Source organism: Phycodurus eques, chromosome 1, assembly GCF_024500275.1.
Source record: "Phycodurus eques isolate BA_2022a chromosome 1, UOR_Pequ_1.1, whole genome shotgun sequence".
NCBI classification, from domain to species: Eukaryota; Metazoa; Chordata; class Actinopteri; order Syngnathiformes; family Syngnathidae; genus Phycodurus; species Phycodurus eques.
The window spans coordinates 46061399-46072129 of record NC_084525.1 but is presented as its reverse complement, the minus strand read 5'-3'; the positions used below and the strand labels follow the sequence as shown (position 1 = coordinate 46072129).

The 10731-nt window shown below is 45.4% G+C and overlaps 1 protein-coding gene across 3 annotated transcripts; it reads right to left on the bottom strand.

Annotated features, from left to right (window-relative positions):
* Positions 1–2842: 2842 nt before the first annotated feature.
* On the bottom strand, positions 2843–10510 carry igfbp6b (insulin-like growth factor binding protein 6b). 3 transcript variants are annotated; one of them, XR_009769694.1, is made up of 5 exons: positions 10014–10510; positions 9355–9389; positions 8716–8835; positions 3843–4079; positions 2843–2866 (listed from the first exon to the last, which is right to left on the bottom strand). XR_009769694.1 is itself a non-coding variant. In XM_061694443.1 (4 exons), the coding sequence occupies exons 1-4, from the start codon at positions 10348–10350 to the stop codon at positions 3966–3968; spliced, it is 606 nt and encodes a 201-aa protein (XP_061550427.1). In that variant the 5' UTR covers positions 10351–10510; the 3' UTR covers positions 2913–3965. The 3 variants fall into 3 exon arrangements, 2 of the variants coding, with proteins under 2 accessions (XP_061550427.1, XP_061550438.1); XM_061694443.1 differs by lacking the exon at positions 2843–2866 and having other exon boundaries at positions 2913–4079; XM_061694454.1 differs by lacking the exon at positions 2843–2866 and having other exon boundaries at positions 4001–5062.
* Positions 10511–10731: the final 221 nt, after the last annotated feature.

Here is a 10731-nt window from a genome sequence, read left to right as displayed (position 1 = left end):
GCAGTTGTTTTGAGTGTACTGAATCATTCGAATCCATCCATTTTCTGAGCCGCTTATCCTCACGAGGGTTGCGGGAGTACTGGAGCCGATCCCAGCTATCATCGGGCAGGAGGCAGGGTACACCCAGAACTGGTTGCCAGCCAATCACAGGGCACATAGAAACAAACAACCATTCGCACTCACATTCACACCTACGGGCAATTTAGTCTTCAATTAACCTACCATGCATGTTTTTTGGGGTGTGGGAGGAAACCGGAGTGCCCGGAGAAAAGCCACGCCGGCACGGGGAGAACATGTGTAGTGAATTTCAATAGTACCGAAGTCAGAGTTCCTTTGAGAGGGCCAAAATGTTTGGAGATCTGTATTCAAGCCAACCATCTTTTCTTTGTAGTTCTTCATCAAAGGACTTCCTTCAACCATTTGTATATTTATTAGGGTATATTAGGGTTTTCCTGTCTTGGGTTTACAACAAGTGTCCCGGTCTTCAAAGAGGACTGTTTTGCGTCTTAAAAGATAAGGGTACCGGGTGCGAGCCGTTCCTCCCAATCACGCCCTTCCAGGTCTCACTGTCATTGCCCACGTGAGCATTGAAGTCCCCCAGCAGAACAATGGAGTCCCCTTCTCCAGCACCCCCTCTCAGGAGACCAAAAAGGGTGGGTACTCTGAACTGCTTTGATGGATAGGCACAAACAACAGTCAGGACCCGTCCCCCCACCCGAAGGCAGAGGGAGGCTACCCGCTCGTCCACCGGGGTGAACCCTAATGTACAGGCGCCAAGCCGGGGGGCAATAAGTATACCCACACCAGCACACTTTTCCTCCATTCCTCAGGCATCTTCTCACGCGCTAGAATTCTATTGAACAAGCTGGTCAAAAACTCCACAGCCACCTCTCCTAGATGCTTCCATACCTCCACAGGAATGTCATCAGGACCAACTGCCTTTCTGTTTTTCCTCTTGAATGTCTTTCTAACTTCCCCTTACTAATCATTGCCACTTCCTGGTCCACCACACTTTCCTCATCGCTCTCATTTTCCTCATTCATTAACTCCTCGAAGTATTCTTTCCATCTATCTAGCTCGATAGATAGATAGATGGGTCAAAAAATGGATGATCCATCCATCCATTTTTTGAACTGCTTATCCCGGCGACCATCTCAGCTGACTTCGGCGAGAGGCGGGGTACGCCCCGAACTGGTCGCCAGCCAATTGCAGGGCCCATAGGAAGAAACGAGCAATCAATTTCACTCACGGTCACACCTACGGACAATTTAGAGTCTTCAATGAACCTAGCGTGCATGTTTTTGCGATGTGGGAGGAAAGCGGAGTACCCGGAGAAAAGCCACACAGGCACGGGGAGAACATGCAAACTCGGACTTGAACCCGCAACCTCAGAACTGTGAGGGGGATGTGCTAACCGGTCGTCCACTGTGCCGCCTACTTTTATATGCAATACATTATAAATGAATCATTATTTCAGTACATTTCCCCCCTATATTTAATTGAAGCGCTAGTGTTCAAATTGTACTATGGTACAGTAGCTTACAATATTAAATATACTTTTCAGGGTTTTGATGAATACTTAGGCCTAACGACGCTTCTGTATTTTTCGGTCATAATAGTGGTACTTGGAGAGCTAGGTGTATTCATTTTTGTTGTTGTTTTTTGGATGCAAAATACTAATCTACAGTATTGAAGAAAGTGAATATTGGCAGTAAAAATAAAAACCACTAGAGGACTTCAATGTTCTTTGGATTTCATTGAAAAGTCAAGTTTGCCCTTTTGGGCTCAATCAAGATTTGCTGCAAGCACAACGTTTTGGACGTGGCAGGCGGTACAGGAGCAATGTTTCGGTCTCGGACGAATGGAGCACAGCGGCACGGTGAACGACTGGTTAGCACATCCGCCTCACGGTTCTGGGGACCGGGGTTCAAATCCGGCCTGGCCTGTGTGGAGTCGGCATGCTCTCCCCGTGTGTTAAATAAATTGTAGAAGTTATCATTTATTTGCTGAGGTCGCATTAGTATTATGGACGATTTTGAGAAAGGAAGATGTCTCGCCTTCAAGAAGATGACTCAGCAGGAATCATCAGAGAGAAGGGCGCCTTGACCAAGGACGTGGCAGGGGTTGGTCTCATGTCTTCACCTTGAAACCCTCCACTTTGTGCGTTGTGTCTTATAAGCGTAGTATGTTATGTCTTGTAAAACCTCCCTATTTCAAATAAATCCAGGAGCGACGGGAGAGATTGTTGAGAGCGTGATGAGAGGCTGTAATCTGAACAATCTCCCATACGCCCTCCTCGTGAGAAAAAAACCCAAGCGTCTTCATTCCTTTTGTGCATTTTTATAGGTGTTGGGCGAGATAGATCCAACACCTTGCCTGGGTGGGTTTTCTCCGGGCGCTCGGGTTTCCTCCCACGTCCCCAAAACATGCATTCATTGAAGACTCTAAATTGCCCGTAGGTGTGACTGTGAGTGCCAATGGTTGTTTGTTTCTATGAGCCCTGCGATGGGCTGGCGACCAGTTCAGGGTGTACCCCGCCTTTCGCCCGAAGATAGCTGGGATAGGCTCCGGCACGCCCGCGAAGAAGCGGAACGGAAGATGAATGAATGAATGAACGGACTTTCTGTCAAGCCAGGAAGGAGCAAGCACACCACAGACGAGCGGCCCCAAAAAAAGATTGGAAGAATTCTTACCACCCTTGCCCTTCCTTTCCCGCGGCGCCTTCTTTCACTTACGCTTGGACAGACACCGTGGAAACAGGCGTGTTTCAACGAGGAGAACTAATCCTTGACGTGTGGCGTATGAGGAGCGTGACGCACATATGTGATCGTTCGTGTCCTTTCTGTCTCCCGGCTGCGAACTGTGGCTGTGAATCAGGAAGCAAGAACTCACTCAGTGCTAGGACTCCGACGAATGTATGTTTTATTCGTTTCCGTATTTGTTATCATTATGTTTCATGTCCTTTGTGTGCAAACATCCATCACAGTAACACATCGACACAACAAGATTGGTCAGAAATGGCAAAATTGTAATTCCACTTAACACACGATTTTTAGGGATTTGGCAAGACTTGTTTGTGTCTTGCCTGTTCAAATCAGAAGCACAGCACAGTATTAGGAAGGGCAGAACATAATAGTATGATGGACATTCTCAAAGCATCAATAAAAAGTGTAAAGAAAATATGATGTACAATTATTTTTCAGAAAGCATTAGACTTCCACCAACATGAAACCAAATAATCTGTCTTAAAATAGGGAATAGCTAACAATATAAAAATACATGGTATTATACTGTAGTTCCTTAAATAAAGCAATAATTTATATATAAAATATATCGAGGTGTATAAAAATATACCTTACGACTTTTTGACAAGAATAACAGCTGTACGCTTTTTGTCTGCCGCTTCACAACGCACAAAAGTTCAACATTTGTACAAACAATCAGCCCACAAGCAGTCACCACACCGAGTTGACGAATAAAGCGTCCTGGATGGATTTCATTGGACCATTTTTTTCAGACACGGCATATACAAATATATCAGCTTGTATGGTTGTAAGCCTAAAGCAGGATGTAAAACAAATGAGATCGGTGTATCTTTGGAGAGAGGGAGATTGAGAGGATGGTGAGGGAGACACATTTGTCAAGCATTGTGTCACATCACCCGCATAACAGTATTTCAGCCCGCTGAGATGGGAACTAACGTCCGACGAAAAAGACAAATGGACCGTAACCCGGCAGCCGGGACAAGATGGACGTCGGCGCGGATGTTCTCATCCCTGCGTGTCTTTCTTCACGACTGACAGAAGTGGTTTTTTTTTTGTTTTTTGTTTTTTCCCTGCTACCTTCTGTCCAGGCGGTGCCGATCCATGTAGTCTAGCCCACGGTAAAGCTCCCGTCGTCTCCCCCGAGCACCTCTCCTTCCCTCCTCGTCATCCAGGCGCAGAACCATAGCGCGGGCTGGGCTCTCACTGCCCGTCGCACGGTAGGACGCCGTCCTCGCCGCCGCGCGAGGGCACCGGTGTGCCCAGCTCGTCCACGCACCAGCAGTGGCCGCGCCGCGTGCCTTTGGAAGAGCGGCACTAAGAGGACGGGACGGACCCAGAGGTGAGAGATGCAGAGAAAATGGCGCGGCGTCAAAAGGCAATAGAGATTGTGCAACAGCAGAGCGGACCACCACTCAACGGGCCTCAATCGATAGACTCATCCGTAGACCCCAGTCCTGTTTTTCCTCATGCCACTAGCCAATAGTTTCAGAAACCATTCTTCTGCCCATTATTCCATCCATTTATTTTGCATTAAAGTTACAATTAACAATTATTTTTGCAATAAGTTCCATTTTTTCCATGAATTGATAAGGATTCAGTTCCTGGGTTTGTCCCGAACACCCATCAGAAAATCGGAAAAAGGTTGATGATTGTTTTCCAAAGTAAAAGCAGATGTTGGCAAATGTCTTATTTTGATGAAACACAAATATGAGTCTGCTGACACGGAGGACTACAGAAATCAGAGAACATTTACTCTCAAGAGGCTGAAATTCCAAGGAGTTGCAGAATTTTAAGTTAAACAATGCCTCTAAACGATTCATCGATTACCAAAATAGTTGTCGATTAATATGCTAATCGACGGATTGTTGCGCCTGTACATGCCAATTTATCCTCAGAAAAACCGAGAGACACGGCCGATGCGACTGAACTGGACAATTGCCAGCAAATACCGGTCTGCGACTCGCAGTCGCGCACCAGGCGATCGACCCTCGTGCCTTGCACCGACACGCTGCAATGGAAAAACTGCCAGCCCTGGTCTTCTACGGAAAGCGCCATACACGCCGTATTGTGTTCAGACTGTTTTGAACCCCAAACAACATGACGCGATCGGAAGAAGTGGATGGCCCCGGTCAGTGTAGCTCCATTATAATCATACAATGAGCGCAAACGGCCGAGAAATCAAGGAACTAAAGTGTGTATTGGAGAGGCAGTTGGCTCTTTTCATTGAATGCGCTCGTCCATTTCAGCTCCAAAGGCTTCCTCGTCCAACATCGCTGTGTGACCTCACAAATGCGCTCCTGGAAAAATGGTCATACATTCCCATCACCACACTCCTGAACCTTGTGGAAAGGCTTCCCAGAAGAGTTTAAGCTGTTAAAACTGCAGTCATATTAAACTTAATTGATGAGGAAGGGGATGTCACTTCAGATCATATAGGAGTCGAGGCAGGTGAGCCAATAGTTAGAGGAATATAGTGTAACACGTTATCATGCTATTTCAATTCCAGCTCTAAAATCTATTATTTAGAAACATTTTGGAAAATAAAATCTTTTTTTTTTTTCCATTGAAAACAATCAATTTTATATTTAAACAAAATAAAGAATTTTTGCTACATTATTCAACATGTTCCATGTTATGTTTAAATAAATATGACGACTTAGTAGATCACAATGTTCCACTCGTGTTCCTTGTGGGCTGCCTGGTACCTGCGGGCACCATGTTCGTGATCCCTGCTCTTGGGGGGGGGGAACAAAAAACAGTATTTACAATTAAACTTGTAACTTTTTTTCTAAACAAATTTTAAATGAAAAAACAGAATCACTACAAAAACAAGAAAATATAAGTTCAATTATGTACAAACAAAAGGAAAAAAAATCAGCATGCAGAAGCCTTGTGTGCAGTTACGATTGGCATTGAGATACAGTGCGTAAGGAAAGTTTTCAGACCCCCTTAAATCTGTCACTCTTCATTATATTGGAGCCATTTGTTAAAATCATTTAACTTATTTTTTTCCCCTCATTAATGTACACAAAGCACCCCATATTGACAGAAAAAAAACGTAATTGTTGAAATGTTTTCTGATTTATTAAAAAAAGAAAAACTGAAATATCACACCCATAAGTATTCAGACCCTTTGCTGTGACGCTCATATATTGAACTCGGGTGCTATTTCCATTTCTTCTGATCATCCTTGAGACGGTTCTACACCTTCATTGGAGTCCAGCTGTGTTTGATTATACTGATTGGACTCGATTAGGAAAGCCACACCCCTGTCTATACAAGACCTTACAGCCCACAGTGCGTGTCAGAGCAAATGAGAATCGTGAGGTCGAAGCAAGTGCCTGAAGAGCTCAGAGACAGAATTGTGGCAAGGCACAGATCTGGCTGATGTTACAAAAACAATTCTGCTGTACTTAAGGTTTCTAAGAGCACAGTGGCTTCCATCTCCATAATCCTTAAAAGGAAAACGTTTGGGACGACCAGAACCCTTCCTAGAACTGGCCGTCCGGCCAAAGTGAGCAATCGGGGGAGAAGAGCCTTGGTGAGAGAGGTCAAGAAGAACCCAAAGATCACTGTGGCTGAGCTCCAGAAATGAGACACATGAAAGCCCGCATGGAGTTTGCTAAAAAACACTTGAAGGACTCCAAGATGGGGAGAAATAAGATTCTCTTGTCTGATGAGATCAAGATAGAAACATCTCAGCTGAGAGGCGGGGTACGCCCCGAACTGGTCGCCAGCCAATTGCAGGGCACGTAGAGACAAACAACCATTGGCACTCACATTCACACCAATGGGCAATTTTGAGTCTTCAATGAACCTATCACGCATGTTTTTGGGATGTGGGAGGAAACCGGAGTGTGCGGAGAAAACCCACACAGGCACGGCGAGAACATGCAAACTCCACACAGGCGGGGCCGGGATTTGAACCCCGTCCACCGTGCCGGCAGTGTGTACATTAATGTGGAAAAAAATGTATTCAAATGATTTTAGCAAATGGCAGCAATATAAAAAAGAGTAAAAAATTAATTTAAGGGGGTCTGAAAACTTTCCGTACCCACTGTACCTCAAGCTTGGAGGAGTTGATCGGGTTTCTTCTGGAAATTCTGTCTGGAAATGATCTGCCCTGTTTTGGAGAAGAGTGTCTAAACAAGGGACTGTAAGCAACACTTCCAGTTGACACACTGGCATCTTCGTCAACATTTTTGTTCCAGGTTTTGTATTATCAAGAAAACTGAATCGTTTCCTTTTCTTGCTGGTGTCACTCATTTCCTTCGTCTCATGTCGAACCTCCCTCCATGTGTACGCACTGCCCCCCCCAACCCCCTGCTCAGCTGTGAAGGAGAAAAAAAACTGTAACTGAAACTTTGCCTTTCCAAAATTGCGGGATACCTTCAATACGGTAGGAGGCCCTAAACACAATACAATGTATAGAGTTGACCCCCGCATATTCACAGATTTTTGGGGGGGAAGCTATCACCACTTTTATTTGCAGTATATTTTTCCGGATCCCCCGCTCATAACATGTTGTTTTGACCCGAAGCCCCACATATTTGCATTTTTTGAGGGAATTCTTTTTGCAAAAAAAACCAAAAACATTTATGGCAATTATCATGAGTGTCAATTATTCGCAGATTTTTGCTGCTCACGGTCGGTCCTTATCCCCTGCGAAAGCTTTCCTGCATTTCAACGACAGAGACTCTTCACGCTTTGCTTTTTAGCTACGGCTAAAAATATAAAATTTCGGGCTGTCAAAGTTAAAGTCATTAACTCGTGATTAATCACCAAAAAAGATCGCATGAATCATGTATTACCTCAGATTAGTCACACAATTTATTTTGACTACACACGCTCATTTACCTTAATGGCGGCTTGGTATCTGAAATATATTTATTGCTATTCTAATCTTTTAAACACCCTGTTGTGTCCTGTTTACTGCGCTAACGCCTGAATTTCACCTCTGGGGATCATTAAAGGCAAGGCAAATTTATTGATATATTATATTAAAATTCTGGTCTGCTTGGCACATGCAAGCCTTCACTCTGGGTATGTTCTTCAACTGGTAAAAGGCTGTTTTAGTGACTGATTTTATATGACTGCTAAAAGTCAAATCGCTATCTATCAGTACAGCAAAGTTTCGGACTTGGTCTTTGGTTTTTAAGGGCCCATATTTTGGCTATTTCGACCTCCGTATAGTGACTGTCTAACATAGTATGAAAGTGTCAATTTCATTTCAAAAAACGCCTTGGTTTTGTCATTGGAGTGTCCAGAAAAGGCCCCTCTGACAGCTACTTCTGTCTGACCCATTTCTGTATCCACTTTGTCCAGATTTTGTTAAGACCGCCCCCTTTCCTGCGATTGGTCGCCTCCGTGTTGTGAGAGCACACGTGTTTGTTACGTTGACAGCGCCGGCTCTGAAAGCGGAGAGGTCGGCGGAGATCTTCACTTGTGATGTAGATAAGCTCGAGAAATTCCAATGAGCTCATTTGAGGGCTCTCAGTATAAAAACGTCTGGAACTCAGGAAGGCGTGGACCAATATGACATCCCAAATATGAGAAAGAAGTTGTTTTGGTAAAATATGGCACCTTTACGAACTGCAATGCTCTTTTGTTTCCTGCCAAAAACAATCACCTTGGTTTTGTTGTAGTTTAATTGAAGGAAATTTGGGTTCATCTCGTTATTTATTTGTTTTAGATAGTGACACAACACCTTGACTGAACTGTAGTCATCTGGAGACACTGTTAGATATAACTGTGTGTCATCTGCATATGATAGTCTACATTAAAGTTCTGAAGAATTTGAACCAAGGGTAGTATGTCCAGGCAGAACAGAAGGGGTCCAAGAACTGACCCTTGAGGGACCCCAAGGATAAATATGATTTATCTCACACAGTGTGACACCCAAATGTGTTCAACTTGCAGCATTGGCAACAATTCCAGCTTCCATCGTTACCTGCTTTTTTCTGTAGAAGCCCCGGGTGTCACAGTTCGGTACATAAATGTCGCGGTCAGACTGGATGATGGTCAGCTGCAAACCTCTCAGGACACTGTTGAGCAGTTTGCGACACGGTGCCTGAGAAACGCAATGTAGAGTGAGACTCCAAAGCTAGACAGAGTTGCTCCATGGCGTCGGTCACGTGTTCACACAGCGTTACCGTCAGAAGCAGACACTATAAGTTTGGCCGGCACGTTATATAACTGTATTGTTACACAATGCTTCTATTTGTTTGGAGTTTTTTTTTTTTTCAGGTCACTATTTGGAGGCTTCTTGTGACACTTTGTCACAGCAGATTAATTGATCAATGATCCCGGATGATTTGTATTCCTGCAAACAAACCTCTCAAGTCAAACTATAATCATTCCATGCGGGCTTAGAACTTTCCTTATTGTCGTCGTGCTCAATAACATCTGCCGCATAGCAGCATCCACATCATGCACCATAATGCCATGTGTGAAAGCAAAGCTGTCTAATAATCCTTCTTAAATCGACACATCCATCACCTATTTTTTACTTCGACCCAGTCAGGCGTCATTCAGGTGACTGCGTATCACCTTCACTTGTCACAGGTTAGAATAGAATAAGAGAACTTACTTTTTCAATGTCACCACTGTGTGAAGGATGAGGTCCTGAGAGAAAAGGATACAGCGATACAGTATTAGACTGTGATGTGGAAGCATCTGCCTCGTTCACATCAAACAGCAGGAACAGTCTGTTTATCTGTGTCTGCACAAAACAAATAAACAGTAGCCCAGATAATATGGATGTTCGATCCGTGGGTGGTGAGAAACATTGTTTCCGCTGATGCCTTTCCTTTTCCCACGGCAGTGTCTCTGGTTTAACAACGGACCACTGCAATAAAAGGCTCCTTTATGAGGATGTAGCTGACTCCTTCACATTCACGCCGAACACCCTACAAGTCACGTACATGCGGCTCATCGGATTGTTTCTACTCGTACGTAACATACCGTACGTTTCGGCAACTTGCTAACATTGCGACTACATTGGAGTCTTTTGCGAGTGGGTAGAAAGGACAAATGACTGCAGAGGATGCGAGACCCCCTTGCGATGCGTACTGCTTGAAATGCCATACTGTACACTAATTGGCCTTTCATTTTGCAGAGCATCGCATGTCGTTTACAGAAACCTGCGACACACACTTGAAGCCTTCCCACAATGTCCGTTTGCACGCACAATGCATAGGTCACATATAAAGGAGGAAATCAAACTGGAGGCATCGGCACGTATCTTACCTGACGGGTGGGGCCTCTCAGTGGGACTGGTCTTGCTGTACTTGACACAAACGCCCCTGCCTTGCAAAAGAGCCTGAAGGGGGCTGTGCTCCCGTGGCGGGGGCACACAGCGGAGCCCCTTGGCACAGCTCTGGGTGTACACGCCACAGGGCTCTCCCCGGGCCAACGCCGACGTGCCGCCGGCAACGTTTTGCTCCCTGGGGGGCCTCCCTGCCCCCGGCGGATCCCTACAACTAGGACAGACCTTGAAGGGGCCCAAACGGTTCGCCCCTGTCCATGATCCACACTGAACAATTAGCAATAAGACAACGCTAGTCAAGAGGCAAAGCAAAGGCATTTCTCAAATTCTCCACGCTGACAGGTGAATGTGGCTGAAGCTACGCCTGCCCTCTCCTGTCTCTCCCTTTTCTCACTCGCCCTCCCGCTTCTATGATAGCTATCTTTGGCGCTTTGCCGGCCGAGTCTCCTGCAGTGTCAGAGGAGACAAACGGAGCTCGAAGGAGACGCGGCACAGCACCGGCTTTTAAAGATCTGAAAGGCGGTGATAGAGAGTGAGAGAGAGAGAGAGAGAGAGAGAGAGAGAGAGAGAGAGGAGCAAGTGCAGCTATGACACTTTTAGGGGCTGGGACTCACAGAGAGAGAGGGGAGAGAGAGAGAGAGAGAGAGCGAAAGAAGGACAGAGGTGGCGGGGAGGGCCAGAGGAAGAGGGGGGTGGATG

Excerpts from the sequence above, each read along its gene's own strand:
- igfbp6b (XM_061694443.1), bottom strand. The coding sequence starts at position 10,350 with ATGCCTTTGCTTTGCCTCTTGACTAGCGTTGTCTTATTGCTAATTGTT. Across the intron at positions 9,390-10,013 it reads TGAGAGGCCCCACCCGTCAG|GACCTCATCCTTCACACAGT; the intron begins GTAAGATACGTG and ends CTTTTCTCTCAG. Across the intron at positions 4,080-8,715 it reads GCTTCTACAGAAAAAAGCAG|TGCCGCTCTTCCAAAGGCAC; the intron begins GTAACGATGGAA and ends CCGTCCTCTTAG.